This window comes from Pollicipes pollicipes, unplaced genomic scaffold (assembly GCF_011947565.3).
Source record: "Pollicipes pollicipes isolate AB1234 unplaced genomic scaffold, Ppol_2.1 Scaffold_7261;HRSCAF=8764_pilon_pilon_pilon, whole genome shotgun sequence".
Classification (NCBI taxonomy): Eukaryota; Metazoa; Arthropoda; class Thecostraca; order Pollicipedomorpha; family Pollicipedidae; genus Pollicipes; species Pollicipes pollicipes.
Genome location: NW_023597054.1, coordinates 9,053,932 through 9,075,394, shown reverse-complemented (window position 1 = coordinate 9,075,394; position 21,463 = coordinate 9,053,932). Strand labels below are relative to the sequence as shown.

Here is a 21,463-nt window from a genome sequence, read left to right as displayed (position 1 = left end):
GCCTCCGCCCGCCCGTCTTCCTTCCCGCCCGTCCGCGCCGGGGTCCTGTGCGCACCGCGTGTCCAGCCGCCAGGGCTCCATCCCAGGGGCCGCCCGGGCTCCAGCCTCGGCCGCACGCACCTGGTGGCCGGGTGTCCGCCGCGACGGCCGCGGTAACGGCCAGGGCCAGATCGGATCAGGCTGGTCGAGATGACCACCGGCAGGGCCTATCCGTCTCTGTATTGCTGGTCGCGAGAGCTGTAAAATACGAATGCTCTTCTTGCTGGGTATGCTAGCTAGCTGCCTGTCTTAGTTGATATGTGGGCCTGCGCCACCGTAGTGCGTTAACGATGACGTGAATTGTTATTTTTTCGTGCGGAGTCTGGGCATCGACCATTACCTTGCCCGGTAGTGGCGGCGATTGATGTGTCGCTTATGGGAGGGGGCTAATCGATGGTCTCTGGTGGGCGCTTGAGGCGCCCCGCCGGCTGTTGCAGGGCCGTTGCTGACGAGAGCCCGGCCTGTTGCAGGAGCGCTACTGTATCGTGTCCTATCTGGAGGAGCGGACCAAGTGCTTCTGGTGTGACTCTCGGCCACAGACCGAGAACAAGCTGCTGCTGAACCACCAGGTCAAGTATGCCGTGCGTAACACGCAGATCGGCAGAAGGGGGTGAGTGCCAGCGGTGAACGACCAGCTAGGCTGAAGGCAGCGTTCGGCAGCAGCCGCTGTTGGCGGCTCGTGTGTTCGCGGCGGCGGTCGGCTGGCGGAGCGGCTTGTGGGAAGTTGGGGCCGATGCAAAGCGTCTAGCTGTGAAGTGACACATGGAATGTGGCGTGCTTTGACAGCCGTGATTGTGTGTCATGTGGACAACGTTGCCGATTTCAACGGGCAGCGGTGCCCCGGTCTGCCGGCCGTGACGATAGCGCGGCGGCCGCCGACCGGTGCCGGCCGCGCGCTCCGCCGACTGACGGCGCCCGGCTGCGCGCGCAGGCACCGTCGGCTCACCTGGTGGCAGTCCGAGAACGGCGTGGAGAACGTGCAGCTCCAGCTGGACCTGGAGGCCGAGTTCCATTTCACCCACCTCATCATGAAGTTCAAGACGTTCCGGCCGAAGGTCATGCTCATCGAGCGGTCCTACGACTTCGGGAAGACTTGGCATGTGAGTGGGCACGGCGGGCTGGCCGTCTGACGCGGCGGGGTACCGGGACGCGCGCGGACCAGGTCCGACCGGCGCCGGCTGCACATAACCTGTACAAACAGGCTTCACAAAAGCAGTTGCATGCACTGTTTGGGTGACAACGTAAATAGTGTGTGGGATGGCTGGTGATATAAAGATACCTTCTTACTTCCGTGTGACGTTTTTCCCGGCGGCTGTCGTGCTTTTATGTCGTTTGTCTGTGCCTGCACACTACAGCGTGTGGGAGAGCGGCATGTGTATGGTGACCGTGGAGACGGCACCCACCAGACCCGGTCCGTCAGCTGAGGGCACGCGCTCTGCCAATCAGGTGTACCGCTACTTCGCCGACAACTGCGCCGAGCACTTCCCGGGCGTGCGAGTCGGTGGTCCTCGCACTCTGTCCGAGGTGGTGTGCCAGGAGCGCTACTCACGCGTGCAGCCGTCCGTGCGTGGCGAGGTGAGCTCTGCGCATAGTCAGCCCGACCGGCGCCGGGCTGTCGGCCGGCCCGGATCCGGCACGACCTGCAGCCATTGATGGAAAACGACAGGTGTGAATGGGCGAATGCGACGATTGGGTGCTGGGCCCTGGAGAAACGACAGAGAGTTCCGTAGCGTAGTGCGGGGGGTATGTCACATGTAACCCTGCCCCTGTAACGAGAGCCGCGTGCCGAGACGTCGGTTGGGGCGGGGTTGTGTGATGGATGCCAGGCTGTCGGCGGCGGACGGGCCCGTGGCTCATCACAGCTCTGTGACGGGCGGAGACGGCGGGGAAGGGGCTTTGATGCGGCCCGTGGGGCGCTGACCGCGGTGTGAGTCAGCCCTGCTGCCTCAGCTAGCCGGGCCGTCCGCCCCTGGGCGTCACAGTCCGTCCTCCGACGGCGACTGCAGCGGCACTGTGGCCGCCGACTGTAGCCGACTGTTGGCCCCCAGCTGAGCGTGTGACGGGGCGTCCACCGTCTGACGGCCGACTGTAGCCGACTGATGGCCCCCAGCTGAGCGTGTGACGGGGCGTCCACCGTCTGACGGCCGACTGTAGCCGACTGTTGGCCCCCAGCTGAGCGTGTGACGGGGCGTCCACCGTCTGGCGGCCGACTGTAGCCGACTGTTGGCCCCCAGCCGAGCTTGTGGCGGGGCGTCCACCGTCTGACGGCCCACCGTAGAGCGGACTGTCGGTGCCGGTCTGTGATGATTATAATGACCAATAACTGTCTAGTAAGCTCTAAATGCAGTTGTGACTTGATGACATCAGACTACAGCTCTGGCATGCTCTAGTCTGGCCGGGCCCGTGGTGGACTGCTAGCCCCCTACGATATTTGACCGTTGTGTTCGTGTGCTTTGCCGGTGGCTGTGGTGCCCGACTGAACAGGCCGTGGAATCCGACTGCAGTCAACCGGGGCGTCCACCTGTGACCTGTGACGCGTATGGCTTCCCCCGACCTCAGGTGATCTTCCGCGCGCTGCCGCCGCGCATGACGCCCAAGAACCCGTACAGTGAGGAGGTGCAGCAACTGCTCAAGATCACGAACCTGCGCGTCAACTTTACGGGCCTACACACGCTCGGCGACGACCTGCTGGACCAGCGTCGGCAGATCAAGGTGAGCTCGGCGGCCCAGCCCTGGCCCGCTGAGTGATGCAGGCAGGCGGCCAACCTATCTCCAGCACGCGTTCAAATGCAGTGCAGAATATCTCAGCGTTGACGTTATTGCATAGCTCGGCGCCGACATCACACGCGAAGAGTGCGCGCCCGACGCCCCTCTGAACCTGTGTTTCCGTCTTCAAATAACTTCACGTCAGCTTCACTGCGAGGTCAGCGTTTGAACGACAAATCAGATGGCATGTCGCGGAGCCTAGCCGTCCTCACTATTGTATTCATCTGACGTCATGTATTGTCAGCTGCCCTCCTCCGTGGGCGTGCGGTGTTGTCCGGCCGCTCCGCCTCGTCCACGCGCTGCGCTGATCCGCCCCGCCCGCTCCGCAGGAGAAGTACTACTACGCCGTGTACGAGATGGTGGTGGCCGGCCGGTGCTCGTGCTACGGCCACGCGCCGCGCTGCCTGCCGCTGCCCGGCGTCGAGCCGGTGCCCGACATGGTGCACGGCCGCTGCGAGTGCATCCACAACACGCAGGGCCTCAACTGTGAGCGCTGCATCGACTTCCACCACGACCTGCCCTGGAAGCCGGCCGTCAGCAGGGAGACCAACGCCTGCAAGCGTGAGTGGGCAGGCCCAAACGGCTGGCCGTGCACGCGGTGTCAGGATCACAACGGGACTGGCAAATGGGTAATTGCCCTTAGGAAATGCGTGACCTCAGTGCTGATCAATAAGGGCATACCGCAACCACACCACATTTATACTATTCTGAAATGAGAACTAGATGTTTGAGTTCCTGACGGGGTGGTTGAGTGTCTGCTGTGGGACCCGTATTTTTCAGCAATGTCCTCAAATGATACGGTAGCATGTTGACAGCAAGATTGGCGTCGGTATATCACTCAATTCGAACCTAGAGGATATCATATGACACATCTGTACTCTCCTGGACTGACGGGCCGGGACTGTTGAAGCCCGCGCCGACTGCCCCGTGCGCAGCCGGCCATTAGCTGGTGCCCGGCCTGTTGCGCCGCGCCCACACTGCGGTGACCTGGCTGGCTGCGCCGCAGGCTGCAACTGCCACGACCACAGCGACCGCTGTCACTTCGACCCGATCCGCTTCAACCAGACGGGCTTCGTGAGCGGCGGCGTGTGCGACGACTGCCGCCACAACACCGAGGGCTACAACTGCGAGATGTGCAAGCGCGGCTTCTACCAGGAGCCGGGCCGGGAGCTGCGCGACCCCAGCATCTGCCGAGGTGCGCCGCCCGTCCGCCCGCCCGGCCTGAATGGCTTCGTCCTGGACACGCCTTCGAGCGCGGCTGGTGCTGGCCCATGTACCAGGGCCGGCTGGAAAGCTCTACCTCCACCTAAATGAAATCAACAATATTTGACGCATATTGATAAAACTAGCATCACAAGGTAGCTGCATCGTTTATCGATAGGTACCCATAGCTGTTTTTCAAACGCGTCCCCCCCCCCCCCCCTCCAAAGCGCGATGCGCTTCTGGCAGCGTGTCGCTAGTTGGCGGTGTCCTTCAGCGAAAAGTCTGGGTGCGATTACCGTATTCATTGACGTATTGCTCACGCGTTGCCTCTTCAGCAGATGAGAAGTGTTTATCCTTCAGGTGTACTTTCATCATTTGGAGCAGGCGATAGTGGCTGGGAATGAGAGCGGGGCTGTAAGGAGGATGCGGTGGTACGCATAGCCCTGACTGCCGCGCGGCGGCAGTTGTAACTGGTGGTGCGCGACCGGGTGTCGTGCTCCAGGATTGTATCGCGCCTCCCCCCTCCCCCCCCCCACCCCTTTCTTCCCCCACCCCTTCCTTCCCTTCCTTCCTTTGGATACGATTGTTTTCAGTTTTCCTAGACCCTGCGTATCGTTCGGATTCCGCTGTTTTCCGTTTCCAAGGGGTCGGTGAGGGCAGTTCCCGGGCAATACCAAAACGCATTCAGCATGATTTTCCCTGCTGGAACCCGGGTATAAACTTTTTCAACCGCGACGAGTGTTAATGGTGGCGTTCGGATTCCGCTGTTTTCCGTTTCCGAGGGGTCGGTGAGGGCAGTTCCCGGGCAATACCAAAACGCGTTCAGCATGATTTTCCCTGCTGGAACCCGGGTATAAACTTTTTCAACCGCGACGAGTGTTAATGGTGACATACCAAGGATCGTATTGTATAATCGTGGCCGTCGTCGTCGTCGTCGTCGTGGCTGCGCCCCGCGCCGTGGGCTGACGGGCCCCTGCCGCCGCCGCAGCGTGCGAGTGTGACCCGCGCGGCTCGCTCTATGACGGCCTGTGCGAGTCGACGGCCACCGAGGAGCTGCCCGCCGGCCACTGTCATTGCAAGGAGAAGGTGGGCGGGCCGCGCTGCGACCGCTGCCTGCCCGGCTACTGGAACTTCACCGAGGAGAACCCGGCCGGCTGCCAGGGTGGGTGCCGGCTGCTCGGGGCCGGGCCCGTCCCGGCGCCCTAGCTGGCGTCTGGCTGGCCACCAGCGAGCTCCACTGGGGGAGGGAGTCTGTCCGGGGTACGACTGGCCACCAGCGAGCTCCACTGGGAGAGGGTGTCTGTCCGGGGTACGGCTGGCCACCAGCGAGCTCCACTGGGGGAGGGGTCTGTCCGGGTTATGGTTGGTCCGAGCCGTGTCCGGTATCGTCTGGATTGATGGCAAAGCTATTTCACTATGGTGTCACCAGCCCATTGAAATGAAATCGTAGCACTGTAACGTGAAAACCTGTACGTGATGTGTTGTCTGCTCTAAGCGGAATGCGCTTCAGAGGAGTGTGACATGTTTGACGATGCGGACCACGGGAGAGATGCCACCGTATAGCTGACTGCCAATGTGGGATATGTGGCTTGTGGTGGTGGCGTAGCGTTGCGTCCTAGCCCCTCTCCGTGGCCGGCTCCCCCGCGCTGCCCGGTCGGCTGGCCGAGCTGCCTGACGGGTGGCGCGGCCTGTCGCCAGAGTGCACGTGCGACCCGCTGGGCACGCTGCCGGACATCGGCTGCGACCAGCAGACGGGCCACTGCCGCTGTAAGCGCAACGTGGTGGGCCGCAACTGCGACCAGTGTCCGGAGAACTTTTGGGGGCTGAGCGAGCATCGGGACGGCTGTAAGCCGTGCGACTGCGACCCGGGCGGCGCCTACGACAACGTTTGCGACGTGCTCACCGGACAGTGCAAGTGCGTGGCCGGCGGGCGTGGGGGGGGGGGACGGCAGCGGCGGCCGCCGGAGCGCCTCCTGGAGGCATACCAGGCGCTCATCTGTCATGGGGCTATGGCCCCGCTGGTGGGGGAGGTCTTAGATGGGATATGATTACTTGCAATTAGTAACTTCGCGTTGTATCTACTCGCGGCCTACAAATGTGTGGTGTTCTTGCTTGCGGTTTGTGTTTGGATTCAGTGCACACGTTGCACACGTCCGTCATGAGCAGTGAGTCAGGCCACGCGGCGCCGTCCGTCGGGCAGTGTGTGGTGTTCAGTGGCTGGTGCAGCTGGGCGCTTGAGCGGTACAGGCGTGTGCCCGCCTGTCGTGACGCGCTCCGCCGGCTGTGCGCTCGCCAGGTGCCGGCCGAACCTGGCCGGGCTCAGGTGCAACGAGCCCAAAGAGAACTACTTTGGCGGCCTGCTCGACTACATGGTGTACGAGGCCGAGACCGCCTCCGTCGACGACGTACGTGTCGAGCGCCACCCCAGGGACGACGGCGGAAGGATGCCGTCCCCAGCGACGACGTGATCGTCCCGCCGTCTGAAGACGGGTCTCCGTCGGGACGGACGGAATGCTCGGCAGGGCTAGGACAGCCGCATCCCCCCCCCCCCCCCCTGAACGTAGCTGGAAACCTACCCACAGACTTGCCTGTATAATCCCGGAGCGTTCCGCTCTGAGGTCATGTGTGTCCCGCTCTGGACTCGCGTTGGCCCTCTTGAATACCGACTGGTTTGCTGCGAATGTCCGTGGGGTCAGATGTATGACTCAAGTGGCGAAATTAAAGGTACAGACGCTGGCTTTGCTAGCTACTTATTTGCACCTTCTTGCGGATCCGGGCGTGACAGGTGTGACTATGTGCAACCAGGTATGGTAGCCTCATGTATAAAACCCTCATTTTTGTCCCATTGTTTTGAGAGTTATCGCGTGCGCGGTGTCCAGCCGGACGCCCTGCCGTGTCCGGCCTGGCGGTCCCACCCTGTCCCGCTGAAGTGGCCTGGGCCGTGTGCGCGCCCTGAGGCCCCTGTCATCGTCGCCCCTCGCCTGACCCCGGCTGTGCGCCGCCCGACGGCAGCGGTCGCAGACGGTGGTGCGGGAGCCGTACCGGGACGGCCGGCGCGTCAGCTGGACCGGACCCGGTTTCGTGCGCGTGTTCGAGAACTCGCACGTCGAGTTCGACGTCGACAACGTGGAGCGGTCGCTCGACTATGACCTGGTCATCCGCTACGAACCGCAGGTGAGTGGCGTTCTAATGGCCGGCGATCGCTGCAGATGGAGCGCCGGCCGGCCGCGGTACTGTTCCGCCAGGGCTGACCTGCTGTCATTGATATCGCGTGTAGTGTACGTATTTGCGCTTTGCAACTGGTTCCAGTTATTGACCGTGCTCTGTTTTGTAACGTTGCGTGACTGCCGCGGCTCGCCAGCGCGCCAGGGCAGCAGGGTGGTTCCTCTGCGTAGCACTGACCGGTAACAGTGGACTGGGTGGCGGGGTGATCCCGCTTGTTCACCGGACGACGCTGCTGGGCGCGGGAGTCCCGCCGTTCGATCCGCCGCAGCACCGACACACGCGGTGTCCGGTGACGGCGGCGGCGGCGGCGGGCTGACCAGCTGGTGCTGCGTACCGGCAGTCGGCGGCGACCTGGGACAACGTGCAGGTGACGGTCATCCGCGACCCGGAGGACCCGATCGACCCGGCCGGACAGTGCGGCGCGTACCGGCCCGAGAGCGACCGCCAGCAGCTGGTGCTGCCCTCCGGTGAGTGCGGCCGGAATCACGCGACAGATCAGCACTGGGCCGCCCACGTAGCGTGACCGTGGTGGGGGTAGGGAATAGCTGCTTGGCAGAGGGCCTCTTCTGTACGTGGCTGGATTCGGGTGTCTGTCGCCGTGCCGTGTTTGGTTGCCGGCGATCGCCGCTGGTGGCGTGCGGTCGATGTCCGCGGGCCGCCACTGACGTCCGTGTGTCTGGGCGGCCCGCAGACCGTCGCTACATCACCGGCTACCCGCCGCTCTGCCTGGAGCAGGGCAAACACTACAAGATCCGCATCGAGTTCTTGCCGTTCAACCAGCCCGACCCGAGCCGCAACGTCGGCACGCTCATCGACTCGGTCAGTGGCGGCCGCCGCGCCGGCGGCCGGTCACCGCCCTGGCGTCCGGACGCGGCGCAGAGCTGCGTGTGTGTTGGGCTATTGACGCGCTTCTACGCATAAGGGACTGTGCCGAAAACTGTAACGGGGGTATTAAACCCACCCGCTGTCTGGCCAGGCCTCGCGAACCCGCGTGCAGCTGCAATTCGTACTTTTTACGTGTGCGAGCGGTTCGATCGCTACATCACGCGTGTTGCTAACGGGGCGACCTGCGGGCTGGGCTGAGGTGACCGCCGCCGGAGCTGGTCCCACTAAGCCGCGTGTGTTTCCGGGGCGCAGATCGCGCTGATCCCTCGCGTCACCGAGGTGCCGATCTTCTCCGGCTCCGAGGTCGCCTCGCTGCGCAAGCAAGAGTTTGACCACTACCGCTGCGCCGAGTACTTCTACCAGGCGTACGGCGGCGACGATATGCCTGAGGCCTGCAAGAAACACATGGCCAGCATCGGCTACTATGTGTTCGAGGGCGCCAAGGACAAGGGTGCGTTGGAAGTGGAGGAGGAGTCTGATTCAGGCCGGCAGCGCCATCAGAGTACCTTGTGTCGGCGTAATAGTGTGTTAGTGCGTCTTTTGTAGTTGTGTCGTTCCACGACGCGTGCTTCGGAAACAAATGTATTACAATCATTAAAGTTATGTGGTGTATTACATATCGCTTAACAATGAAGTGTGGTGTTTTTATTTTTGAGGGTTCGTCTGTACTTTGTGCCTTGCATTGATGACATCCGCGGTCAGCTGTTTGTACCCCTGCCCTGTCCCGGTGCCCCACCTCCTGACCCGGTCCCGGTGTTCCGCCCCCTGACTCGGTCCTGGTGCCCCGCCGTCTGCCCCGGTCCCGGTGCCCCACCTCCTGACCCGGTCCCGGTGTTCTGCCCCCTGACTCAGTCCCGGTGCCCCACCTCCTGCCCCGGTCCCGGTGTTCTGCCCCCTGACCCGGTCCCGGTGTTCCGCCCCCTGACTCGGTCCTGGTGCCCCGCCGTCTGCCCCGGTCTCGGTGTTCCGCCCCCTGACTCGGTCCTGGTGCCCCGCCGTCTGCCCCGGTCCCGGTGTTCCGCCCCCTGACTCAGTCCCGGCGTTCCGCCCCTGACCCGGTCCCGGTGTTCTGCCCCCTGACCCGGTCCCGGTGTTCCGCCCCCTGACCTGGTTCCGGTGCCTCGCCCCGTGACCCGGCACCCTGCACTGGGCAGAGTGCGGCTGCGACCCGACCGGCTCCGAGTCGGCCATCTGTGACCCGCTCGGCGGCCAGTGCAAATGCAAGCCGAATGTGGTGGGCCGGCGCTGCGAGTCCTGCGCGCCGGGCACCTACGACTTCAGCCCCGAGGGATGCACAGGTCCGTGGGGGTGGCGGTCCGCTCCGGCCGCACGCAGGACCGCTCGCTGAGGCGTCAGCGGTCGGGGAGTGCTCGTGGCCGGGCCTTCCGCAGGGGGGTTGGCTGGTTAGCGCCTGGCTGCCTCTGCTGCTGTTTCCGTATCTTCCGTCTGGAGGTGAGTGGTGATGTGGCTGCGGTGTAGTAGACATTCAGACGTGCGCTAGACGTCTTACCCCACAGCAGTTGGAGAAAATAAGTGCTTCCTTGGATTACACTTCGTCGTCATTCGAACCTTATGACGCACTCGCTGGTGGAGCTATATGGCGTCGCCTGCCTCTCAACCTGGCAGGAGGGGTGGGCGGCGCGAGGAATCGAACCATGTACATCTGGTTAACCGGAACCAGACCAGTTCAGACCAGACCAAAGGTGAAGTTTCACTTTGTGCGCGGTACTTGTAACTGCAGTCGAGCAGCCTCGTTCGCCCACGTAGAGCATGTCGGCAGAACTGGCCTTGTGTGCGTCTCGCACCGCGTCCGCCGTGCCGGCAGCGTGCGACTGCAACGCTGTGGGCTCGCTGGACAACTTCTGCGACGCCACCAGCGGCCAGTGCGACTGCCGTCCCAACACGTACGGCCGCAGCTGCGACGAATGCCAGCCGGGCTTCTGGAACTACCCCAACTGTGAGCGCTGCGACTGCAACGGGCACGCGCCCACCTGCCACCCGCGTACCGGCGTCTGCATCGACTGCGCCGACTTTACGGCCGGCGACCGCTGCGATATGTGAGTGGCAGCCCGGGCGGAGCCGGCCAGTGGTATGGGGTGGAGGGGAGGGGCGAGGGCGGTACCGCCGCATGGCGCTCCTCTTGTGTCTCTGTTCGTGCTATTAAGCCTTGTCACCTTAAAAAACGAATGAATGAACAGACCGCAAGGAGATGGACGCTGGCTTTGCCAAAGACGTCCCGAGGCCGGACTGAGCGTCGTGTTGTATGCCCATCGCCCGTCACGACGCGCCCCACCTTTGCCGGGCCCAGTCTGCCCACCGTTGACGGCCGGGCTGTGGGCTGGCGCGAGAGCTGGCGCCCATCCCCTTTACCGTGGTATGGCCGAGCCGACGGCCGCCCCAACTGACGAGCCGTGCGCGCGCCGCCAGCTGTCTGGAGAGCTACTACGGCGACCCGCGCTTCGAGGTGGACATCCCGTGCCGGCCGTGTCCATGTCCGGACACCAGGGAGAGCGGGCACTCGTTTGCCGAGCGCTGCTACCTGGACCCCAGCACCGAGAGCGTCGTCTGCCAGTGTCAGCAGGGCCACACCGGTGGGTGCCAGGCCGGCCGGCCGGGTGGAGCCCAGGGTGGGCGGGGTATGGTCGGAGCAGGGCCGTGGAGAGCGGCCTTTGTCGGCCAGTCTCTGTCCGAGGCGCTCTCTGCGATCGTCGGCCGACATCGTGTTCTTGCACCGGCACAGGCGTTGCGCAGTCATACCAGCATTGTTACCAAGTTTGGAAGTCATACCTCACATATCAGCGTCATAGCTCGTGCTCTTTGTCACGCGTCGTCCGTCGTGGGCACTGTGCGAGCGCTCGCGAGCGATATCTCTGGCTGCACCCTGACGCCAGCGGTGCGGCGCGGCGACAGGCACTCGGTGCGACGTGTGCGCCGACAACTACTTTGGCAACCCGGAGGAGCCGGGCGGCTCGTGCCGCCCGTGCGACTGCAGCAAGAACATGGATCCGTCGCGGCCGGGTAACTGCGACGCCGCCACCGGCGAGTGCCTGCAGTGCCTCTTCAACACGGCTGGCTTCAGCTGCGAACGCTGCGCTGACGGGTTCTACGGCGACGCCGTTGAGCGCACCTGTCGCGGTGAGCGTCGGCGCCGGAGGGCCGGGGCCGGGGGGGGGGGGGGGGGGGCGAGTCAGGCGGGTCTGGGATGAGGGGAAGGCCGGTGGTTGCACTGTCAGTTGTAACTGATCGTTTGTGCTTATTCAGAAGGTGGCGAGCGTTGTGAAGCCGTGTTCAGTGCCGCTGAGTTGCAGGCCTTTCTTTCAGACGCGTCGCGCCATCCACGGCTGCCCCGCTGAGTGAATGCGACGGATGAGCGCTCCGTACATGTCCCGTGTGTCAGCTGCATGCGTCCTGTCCTCGGTGTTGGTGTGGTTTGGCTTCTGTTACAACTCCTGCGCACGCTCACTCCGACGAACAATGTCTGCTAACTCTTGGACTCACTCTGTTCATCACTGATCTGCCGTGCATTGGCGTGAACTTAAATTACATGGCCAGAATATTGATCTCGCATGCAGTGCCACTGGGACTGCGTTGTGTGTATCATCTCAAGCCGTGCCAGTGGCTGCCATGTAGTCCGAGTGTAGCCCGTCTACCGCCGTGCACCTGGTTGCCGTCTGACCGCGGCTGTGTGTGGCCGTCACACCAGAGTGCATGTGCAACATGCTGGGCACGGACGCGTCGGCCGGCCCGTGCAACCCCGCTACTGGCCAGTGCAACTGCCTGGCCAACGTGATGGGCCAACGGTGCGACCGCTGCATAGCCAACCACTGGAAGATCGCCATCGGCGACGGCTGTGAGCCGTGCGCCTGTGACCCGGTCGGCAGCTTGAAGGACCAGTGTAACGAGGTGAGCCGTGCGCCTGTGACCCGGTCGGCAGCCTGGAGGACCAGTGTAACGAGGTGAGCCGTGCGCCTGTGACCCGGTCGGCAGCCTGGAGGACCAGTGTAACGAGGTGAGCCGTGCGCCTGTGACCCGGTGGGCAGCCTGGGGGACCAGTGTAACGAGGTGAGCCGCGCACCTGTGACCCGGTCGGCAGCTTGAAGGACCAGTGTAACGAGGTGAGCCGTGCGCCTGTGACCCGGTCGGCAGCCTGAGGGACCAGTGTAACGAGGTGAGCCGCGCACCTGTGACCCGGTCGGCAGCCTGGAGGACCAGTGTAACGAGGTGAGCCGCGCACCTGTGACCCGGTCGGCAGCTTGAAGGACCAGTGTGACGAGGTGAGCCGCGCACCTGTGACCCGGTCGGCAGCCTGGAGGACCAGTGTAACGAGGTGAGCTGTGCCGAAGAACAGTGTACTGAGATAGCGGTATGGAGCTGGTGAATGATAAACGATGTAACGAGATGAGGTGCTTATAAAAGATCGTGGCAAATAAGTTGGCGACGGTTATGTGAGGCTAGCGTGGCTTGTACGTTCGTTTCAGTGGTACCCATATTCGGCGAGGCGCCTTTTGCGTCGCGGTCAGTCGATAATAAACAGGAGCGTTTTGATTTTGTGACTGATGAAGATGCAAGTACGTGGGACTAGCCGCTTTTGCTTATGCGTACAAACATTTTTTAACGGTGCATTGTGTTGATCCCTCTTATGAATTTGGTGTGCCAAGGGGTTCACTGATTAGAATATGGGCACAAATTAATGAGTGGTTTTGGTTAAAACTCACTAGCCTTGGTCGTGGACGAAATGTCTGAGGTCTAGGGCCCGGTGCATGATGCTCGGAGCTGGCGTACAACGTCCCTCTGTCTCGGTCTAGGGCCCGGTGCATGATGCTCGGAGCTGGCGTACAACGTCCCTCTGTCTCGGTCTAGGGCCCGGTGCATGATGCTCGGAGCTGGCGTACAACGTCCCTCTGTCTCGGTCTAGGGCCCGGTGCATGATGCTCGGAGCTGGCGTACAACGTCCCTCTGTCTCGGTCTAGGGCCCGGTGCATGATGCTCGGAGTCGGCGTACAACGTCCCTCTGTCTCGGTCTAGGGCCCGGTGCATGATGCTCGGAGCTGGCGTACAACGATCTGACCTGGTGCCGGCAGTACGACGGCCAATGCGTCTGCAAGCCGGGCTTCGGCGGCCGCCGTTGTAACCAGTGCCAGGACAACTTCTGGGGCAACCCGCGCATCGAGTGTTTCGCCTGCGACTGCAACCCATACGGCTCGGAGAACCAGCAGTGCCACCGCGACACGGGACTCTGCCCCTGCAAGGAGGGCATGGGCGGCGACAAGTGCGACCAGTGCGCGCGCGGCTTCAAGGGCCGGGCGCCCTACTGCGACGCCTGCGGCGAGTGCTTCAACAACTGGGACCGCATCCTGACCGAGCTGCGCGGTACGTGATATGGCGGTGGCTTGTACATGGTGGCTTGAACAGGAGCGTGAATGGCGCCGAGAGTGAATGGCAACGGAGATGGCTTGCATGTTTGTACGCGCCTCTCGCCACCAAGAAGCACACGTGCTCCTTGCTGTAGAGCTCCGGTCACGAGCCCGTGTATTGTACCATAGCAGCCATGGATTTGTGCCTGCCGCCCCCACTGGTGCCACTAGTGGCGCCCCTCTCACCACTGCGCCGTCACCCCCACCGGTGCCACTAGTGGCGCCCCTCTCACCACTGCGCCGTCACCCCCACCGGTGCCACTAGTGGCGCCCCTCTCACCACTGCGCCGTCGCCCCCACCGGCGCCACTAGTGGCGCCCCTCTCACCACTGCGCCGTCACCCCCTGCGTCACACTTTCCGCCGTCGCCTTCGCCAGAGCGAACCGAGTACCTGGTGGAGGAGGCTGGCAAGATCAAGCAGGGCGGCGCGTCGGGCGCCTACCAGCGCGAGTTCGAGCAGATGCAGAGCTGGCTGGACAGCGTACGCCAGATGCTGGGCAACGCCACCGTCAGCGACGACCAGGTGGACCGGCTGCAAGGCGTCATCGACGAGGTCAGGTGGGTGACGCGCGGAGTCCCATTGAGGCGGCGACAGCACGGCCGGTCGGCCGCCGCGCCCGGCTTTCGCGCGGTGTCGCTTGCCATACTGCTGGCGAGCGACACCGCGCTCCGTTCAGCTGGAGCCGTGCAGTGAAGTGGACGGTGGCGGTTGGCGTCGGCAGTTGGTGCGGCCGCCCCTCGCGCCGTGCCGCGGTCCGCTGACAGGCGGCGCCGCTTCTGACGCGCCACCGCCGCCCGCCTCCAGGTCGAACCTCACCGAGTCGGAGACGCTGCTGCAGGCGATTGAGACGGACGTGGACGACACGATGCAGCGCGTGCTGCTGGCCGAGATCAAGGTGCCGCGCCTGCGCGGCCGCGCCGACTCGCTGCGCACCATGGCACTGGCACTGAAGGAGAACGCTACGCTGCTGCAGGAGGCCAACGTGGACGGCGCGCTCTCGCTGACGCGCGAGGCGCACCGCCGCTCCGAGGTGGGTCTGTCGCCGGCCGACCGGCCGAGGGTGATGCCTTTCCACCGGTCCGTCTCTGTCGACGCCTGAGTGGGGTGCGACGAGGGCGCAGTTTGACCGTATCACGTCCGCGTACCCGCGTGACATGGGGGATGCTCGGTGAATAGATATGTCGAGTGATGTATTGTATTGTATTGATGTGTCGGTTGATGCTGACGTTTGCCGGCCCCTGCTACAGTGGACGGTGCGACAGATGATGTGTGTTGTGCCAGTGTGTGGGGCGTCGAGGTGGTGGCCCGGACGTGACGCCGCCTGTGTGACGGCGGACGCCGGCCGATCCGCCGCGTGACCGCGGCCCGCTGCGGCAGACGGCCGAGATCAGGGTGCAAGAGACGGAGCGCACGCTCTCCGAGTCGGAGCGGCAGCGGCGGCGCACCGAGAACCTGCTCAGTCGCGCCGGACAACAGTTCAACCAGTCGCAGTCGACCAACCAGCAGCTCATCGACGAGGTCAACCGGAAGCTGAGCGACTTCGAGAGCGAGATCCCCGCCATTAACGACCAGGTGCGCCACCGGGAACGGTCGGGGCCGAGCATCGGCACGCCCACGGCCGATGGCGCCATGTATGGGATATTCCACGAGATACTGTGTGTCAGTGTTCCGCTGGCGGTGCCCGCCATTGTTGCCAGTGTGGCTCATCGACGTACATCAGTGTACGTTGAACCCCCGGTGCGGTTCTACTCATGCTAATACTATCATATGCAGTCCGATTCAACAGAAACTCCTGCTCTCTCACCGCCGGATTCGCGCGTGCTTCGATTGTTGGGCTGCACCACCACCGCCACCGTTGTACGCACGCTCTCCTTGAACGCGGAGTGCGTCTCGCGGCCACCGCCGTCCCCACGGTCCGGCGTGACCGGCGCGCCGCCGCCAGGTCTGCGATGGCGAGGGTGACCCATGCGATTCGCTGTGCGGCGGCGCCGGCTGCGGGAAGTGCGGCGGCCTCTCCTGCGACGACGGCGCCGTCACCAAGGCGGCCAACGCCCTCTCGGTGGCCGAGGATGCGGCGCGCGTGCTGGCCGAGAGCGAGCGGGAGGTGGACGGCCTCCTGCGCGGCGTGAGTACTCAGGCCGGCAGCGGCGGCGTCACGGGCGATCTTGTAACGTCACTGATCGGGGACAACTGCCGTCCGTGTTCAGAACGATCTTGTAACGTCGCTGATGGAGGACGACTGTCTTCAGAGCGATCTTGTATCGTCACTGATCGGGGACGACTGCCGTGAGTGTTCAGAACGATCTTGTAACGTCACTAATCGAGGACGACCGCCGTCAGTGTTCAGAACGATCTTGTAACGTCGCTGATGGAGGACGACTGTCTTCAGAACGATCTTGTAACGTTGCCGACTGGGGACGACTGCCGTTAGTCATTCAGTCAGTGTGAACCGCTTGTGAGACCTGTATTGTCGGTCAAACCCTTGTTACCAGTCTGTGGGGTTGAGCCTAGATGCGCATGTCGCTCGTCGGATGACAGTGCCGCGCGTCTTCTCCAGCTGGGTGTGAGACTGAAAAAGGCGCTGCTCGGCCTGCGGCGCCGGCCCGGCGGCTCCCGTCCGGCCGGCGCGTCTGTTGTGACCCGCTCCGTCTGCCGCGGCTCGGCCTGCGGCGCCGGCCCGGCGTCTCCCGCCCGGCCGGCGCGTCTGTTGTGACCCGCTCCGTCTGCCGCGGCTCGGCCTGCGGCGCCGGCGCGGCGGCTCCCGTCCGGCCGGTGCGTCTGTTGTGACCCGCTCCGTCGGCCGCCAGGTGACGATGGCCAAGCGCGCCGCCGAGGAGGCCTACAACTTGGCGCAGATGGCCTTCACCGGCGCCGAGCTCAACCACAACCGCACGCAGGCCACTAAGCTGCGCGTGGAGGAGCTGCTGCAGCAGATCGGCGACTTCTTGTCCAACGACGGCGCCTCGCCCGAGGCCATCCGCGAGATGGCGCAGGAGGTGGGGCGCCGACGACACGTTTAAAAGTGGTTGGAGTCGGTGTGGTGTTTTGTTGCGTGAATTTTAAGCTTTACATGTGTTAAGTTTATTTCAGTTGTGTTGAGTGTTTTTGTAAGCCGCATCCATGTGTTGCATTGCATATTTTCTAGCTATCAGAACGATTCGAGAGATGTTGGGATGTGTCTAACCTGAGGCCGCAGGATGAATCTCTGAAAAACTGGCTTGGTAGCCTCCTTTTCCAACGGAGGTGCCACGCTTCACCTAACCACCTTTACTCCTGCTCGTCATTCGCTCGCACCGCGCGCGTCTTCCAATTTCGCTATCTTCACTCGATCGCTTTCAACTGCACCTGGTGCCCGAGCGGCGCCTGGTGAGGCGCCGCGGCGAGCGCCCGGCTCGGTCACCGGCGCCCGCTGACGCTGCGCGCCGCCCGGCAGACGCTGTCCAAGTCGATCTCTCTGCGGCCGGAGCAGATCACCGACCTGGCGCGCCAGATCAACAGCACCATCAGCTCGCTGACCAACATCCAGGTCATCCTGGATGAGACGGCCGACGACCTGGCCACCGCCTATGCGCTCAAGCAGCGCGCCGACGTCGCCAAGTGAGTGGTGCACCGGCGGGGGCGGCGGCCGGGCACGCGCCGACGGACCGGAGCCGGCGGAGCGTGCCCGCCTCCGGAGCGGCGCCGCCGCCCTCGTCCAGCACGTCCCTCTGTCTTCCGTCTCCACCTGAGTCTGGCCAGAGCCTGCGTTTGCCTGCGGTCCGTGTATGGCCGGGCCTGAGCTGGTGCCGTCTCAACGCACGCGTGTGTCCGTTTGCGGCCAGGTCGGCGGCCGAGAAGATCCTGCAGACGGCTGAGTCAGTGATGACAGCGCTGGACCGAGCCGAGACGGCCCAGCAGGCGGCCCGCACCGCCATGGGCTCCGTGGAGACCATCGTCGAGCTGGCCGAGGCCGACCTCGTCTCGGTGGGTCAGGCGCTGCGGCCGGGTGCAGCTCGCCTCCGTCCACGGGCGGGTCGAGCTGGCCGAGGCCGACCTCGTCTCGGTGGGTCGGGCGCTGCGGCCGGGTGCAGCTCGCCTCCGTCCACGGGCAGAGGGGCAAACTGAGGCCGTGCGAGGCGATCTTCGGACTGCGTGGGCTTGTATGTTGGGAAACGTTTACTTGGATCCCCAGGCGTTCAAGATGGTTCCCTGCAACACTAGAAAACTTTTAACCCCGGCCAAAGATGACTGCCACTGGCACTCTGGTGTATGTGTTCCAAAAAGTTGCAAAGCGGGCCTTGCGTTTAGTCCCGCGAGCCGACGCCTGACGTCTGGATGTGGCCCGTGACCGAACGCCGGTGTGCGGGCTCTGACCTTGACCTGACGCCGGTGTGCGGCCAGCTGTGACCGAACCCCGACCCTCCGCAGATCGCGTCCGTGGCCGGCGAGGCCCAGCGCCTGGCCGACGAATCGCTCACCAACGTCAACGCGCTGCGCGTCCGCCAGAAGGACCTGATCCGCGAGTTTTCGCGCAACGAGCTGGACGTCAAGGGCGCTATCAAGGAGGTGAGCGTCCGGCGCGCCGCGGACTGCGGCAGCGGTGGGAGGAGTGAGTGTCCGGCGCGCCGCCGGCTGCGGCAGTGGCGGGGGGAGTGCCGCCGGCTGCGGCAGCGGTGGGAGGAGTCCCGCGGCCTGGGCCGTACGCCGGCTGGTGGCGGTTGGTTTGTGAACGCCGTCGATCGCAGACAAACGCAGGCGGCGCCAAGTAACGCTAGACGCTGACCCAGCTGTGGCTGCTGTGACGAAAGCCGTTCAGTGCAGCTCTGGTGCCGCGCGTTTGCCCACCGTCTGAACGGCAGCGCTCGCTTACCGGTCGTCTGTGCTCCAGGCGCGGCTGGCGGCAGCGCTGGCTGACAAGGCTGAGCAGAACGTGGGCTCGCTGGAGACAGCGTACCAGGAGGCGATTGACCTGCTCAGTAGCAAGAGCGACGCCAGTGTGTCGGCCCGCGAGCGCGCGCAGAGCCTGCTCGAGCGCGCCAACAAACTGGCGTCGCAGGCCCTGGGCCAGGTGGCCGAACTGGAGGGTGAGTGGACCGGGCGGAGGGACGCTGCGCCCTTGCTGACCCTCCTTGGCGAGGGGCACTGACTGTTCTGTGGACTTCGCCGCGCTGGGATGTAGGTATGTGGGAAAAGGGAAATCTGCCGTCCAAAGGCAGAAAGGCCTTAAAACCATTAGTTAACGTAGCACTTACGCCTTCTTGCCTTTGGACGGCAGATATTTTGTATGCCTGTTGTGTTTCGTGTTGGTTTGAGCAGGCAGTGTTGTAAAGCCCGTCCCGGCATTGAGCACTCGCTCCGTGTCACTGAATTTGGTCCTTTGCCCCAGGCGTGTGCTTCAGTCACGTTGGGTCCGGTAGTTTGTCTTTCCGTCACAGCCCAATGCGCCGTATGTCCTTACCAATACGTCCACCCCGTTCCTGTCGACGTGCAGGGTTGATTTGTTTCCCCACATGTGCTGGCCGACGCGAAAGCCACGATATCGGGTGTTTGTCATGTAACGACAGAGTTGTGACAGTTCTCCTGAGTCATGGCTTCCCGCCGGTGCGCCACTTGGCGTTGTCGTGCTGCCGTCCTTGCGGGTGGCCTGCGGCGCACCGCCGCTCGAGGCGTCCGTCTCCGCGCCCGAGGGCGGGCGGTCTGATGCGGATGTGCCGCCGAGCGGCCCCTCTATCTCCGTGGCGACCCGGTGGCTGCTGTGCCGGTCGGCCCCGTGCCGTGGCGCTGTGCGTGGGCTGGGTGGGACCGCTGACGCCGGCGGCGCTGTGCGTGGGCTGGACGGGACCGCTGACGCCGGCGGCGCTGTGCGTGGGCTGGACGGGACCGCTGACGCCGGCGGCGCTGTGCGTGGGCTGGGCGGGACCGCTGACGCCGGCGGCGCTGTGCGTGGGCTGGACGGGACCGCTGACGCCGGCGGCGCTGTGCGTGGGCTGGGCGGGACCGCTGACGCCGGCGGCGCTGTGCGTGGGCTGGGCGGGACCGCTGACGCCGGGCGTCGCGGCCACCTGTCGTCTGTCGGCCGTCTGTTATCGGCGCGGCCGACGGGCAGCACCTGGCGCCGCCGGCCGACCGGACCAGAGTGGCGCCGCGCCGCGCCGCGCCGCCCGCCGGTCCCCGCGCGCTGGGGGCGAGACTGGTGGTGGCCGATTTCGACGGCTGCTGCGGTCTGCCAGCGAAGGCTCGCTCATGGTTCTGGGAAATGTCAAGACCATGAGCGGGCCATGCGCTACCATCGTTCACGGAGGTTTCCAGTGTGAAAACAAGTGTAACGGATTTGCTAGTAGGCCGGACTGGTCGTTTGACCGCATTCGTCATTCGCCGGCGCCGCTATAGTTTTGTGCCCTGCGACCGATTGCATAAGGCCGCTGAAGTGCATGATGTCGGGTCTGCCCGTAAGCTATCTAACCAGGTAATCTGAGTGCTCTGAAGGTGGCGACCCGTGGGAGCGTCATGCGCGCCTGCAGACGGTGAGCTGTGGCCGTGGCCCCGCATCGCTGGCGTGGGCGGCTGCTGATAGCGTGCGCGCGCCCTCTGTCCGGCAGAGATGAACTCTGAGTTCACGCGCCACGAGATCCGCCTGACCGACCTCTCCGACGAGGTGATGGCGCTGAACGCGCGCATGGAGGCCTACCTGCGGACCATCACCGAACGGGCCGAGTACTACCGCACCTGTCAGTCGTAGGCTGCTGGGCCGGCCGCGCGCGCGCGCGCGTGGGAGAGAGAGAGACGTGGGCGCTGATGCGAGATGCGCCAGAGACGCGGCTGGCTGCCGGTGGAGTGCAAGCAGGTGCGAGCGAGTCACTGCTCAGAGCAGGCCCGCTGGAGCGCTCGCGCGTGCGTGGGCGTTTGCGTCCGTGTGTGTGTGTGTGTGTGTGTGTGCCAAAGTACGGGAACGATTCACTGCCGCCTAGTTAATCGATAATAAACGCAACGTCTGCTTTACGTAGCTTAATGACGCATAATGGGCGGGGTAGCGGCGGCGCCGGCGTGTCTGGAGCTGGACGCTACGCAAACAGGTCGGGCTGGGCGCCTCTCCGCCGCGCTGCACCCTTACTCATAGTTTTAGCTGTCAATAGGCTCAGGAATGACAACCTTTGGCCGCGGCGACCGCTGGGGTCATCGTTACCATTTGCTAGATAGCCGCGCATGCGTGTGACAGTGTACTTAGAGTTCTTAGCGGCCCGCGTCCCGCAGTGTTGTGCCAAACTTGTAACCCCGGCTAGTCCACGGAATAAGACAAATTACCTCCTCCAAGTGCTCTTATGCCACGGCGACCGGTGTGCCTTGTCTGAGTGAAGGCGGCCGGGCTTGTCCATCTCGCGCCCTCCGTGCGGATCTGTACTTACCTGATCAAATAAATGATCATTTTATACGTCGGTATTCGTGGTTTTTGCGTTTGGCATCGGTAGATCTGTTTGGGAGGTGCGGAAACGGTGTTGTCCCTGATGTCACGAGCCTGCACGTGCTGGCGGACCATCAGCGCAGGGCGGTGGAACACACCTGTTCTGCTCTGAATGCGCCAGAGACGGCTACGCTTGCGTTTGACAGTAAGGTCTATACTCCCTATATGGTGTTTTCTGGCGGGTGTGTTGACTGATTCTTGTGGCTGTGATCACTTACTCCCGTGGCCAATTGTGACGAGACCCTGGCTTGTCTGGTGGTGAGCGTCCGGGCCGAGACCCCAGCCGGAACCATGCCGAGACCCCAGCCGGAACCAGGCCGAGACCCCAGCCGGAACCGGGCCGAGACCTCCGCCGAAACCAGGCCGAGACCCCAGCCGGAACCAGGCCGAGACCCCGGCCGGAACCAGGCCGAGACCCCAGCCGGAACCAGGCCACTGCTGGGCTGCCTAGGATATTTTGAAGCGCATTTGTGACCGCAACTGACGTGTTAC

At 64.0% G+C, this 21,463-nt stretch overlaps 1 protein-coding gene across 4 annotated transcripts in view; it reads left to right on the top strand.

Annotated features, from left to right (window-relative positions):
* Window positions 1-20,949, top strand: part of LanB1 (laminin subunit beta-1) — a 43,789-nt gene extending 22,840 nt beyond the window's left edge. For all 4 annotated transcript variants that reach the window (XM_037235589.1, XM_037235587.1, XM_037235588.1 and 1 more), the window contains 29 exons: window positions 510-649; window positions 971-1,139; window positions 1,486-1,614; window positions 2,599-2,751; window positions 3,135-3,366; window positions 3,812-4,000; window positions 4,997-5,170; window positions 5,707-5,923; window positions 6,305-6,413; window positions 7,021-7,182; window positions 7,574-7,700; window positions 7,925-8,052; window positions 8,371-8,569; window positions 9,273-9,416; window positions 9,944-10,175; window positions 10,546-10,709; window positions 11,029-11,253; window positions 11,822-12,021; window positions 13,200-13,488; window positions 13,910-14,090; window positions 14,338-14,563; window positions 14,911-15,105; window positions 15,476-15,658; window positions 16,341-16,529; window positions 16,967-17,130; window positions 17,355-17,496; window positions 17,941-18,078; window positions 18,401-18,596; window positions 20,112-20,949. In XM_037235589.1, the coding sequence (XP_037091484.1) occupies window positions 510-649; window positions 971-1,139; window positions 1,486-1,614; window positions 2,599-2,751; window positions 3,135-3,366; window positions 3,812-4,000; window positions 4,997-5,170; window positions 5,707-5,923; window positions 6,305-6,413; window positions 7,021-7,182; window positions 7,574-7,700; window positions 7,925-8,052; window positions 8,371-8,569; window positions 9,273-9,416; window positions 9,944-10,175; window positions 10,546-10,709; window positions 11,029-11,253; window positions 11,822-12,021; window positions 13,200-13,488; window positions 13,910-14,090; window positions 14,338-14,563; window positions 14,911-15,105; window positions 15,476-15,658; window positions 16,341-16,529; window positions 16,967-17,130; window positions 17,355-17,496; window positions 17,941-18,078; window positions 18,401-18,596; window positions 20,112-20,251 (5,136 nt within the window). In that variant the 3' untranslated portion in view covers window positions 20,252-20,949. The remainder of the gene's footprint in view (window positions 1-509; window positions 650-970; window positions 1,140-1,485; window positions 1,615-2,598; window positions 2,752-3,134; window positions 3,367-3,811; window positions 4,001-4,996; window positions 5,171-5,706; window positions 5,924-6,304; window positions 6,414-7,020; window positions 7,183-7,573; window positions 7,701-7,924; window positions 8,053-8,370; window positions 8,570-9,272; window positions 9,417-9,943; window positions 10,176-10,545; window positions 10,710-11,028; window positions 11,254-11,821; window positions 12,022-13,199; window positions 13,489-13,909; window positions 14,091-14,337; window positions 14,564-14,910; window positions 15,106-15,475; window positions 15,659-16,340; window positions 16,530-16,966; window positions 17,131-17,354; window positions 17,497-17,940; window positions 18,079-18,400; window positions 18,597-20,111) is intronic.
* Window positions 20,950-21,463: the final 514 nt, after the last annotated feature.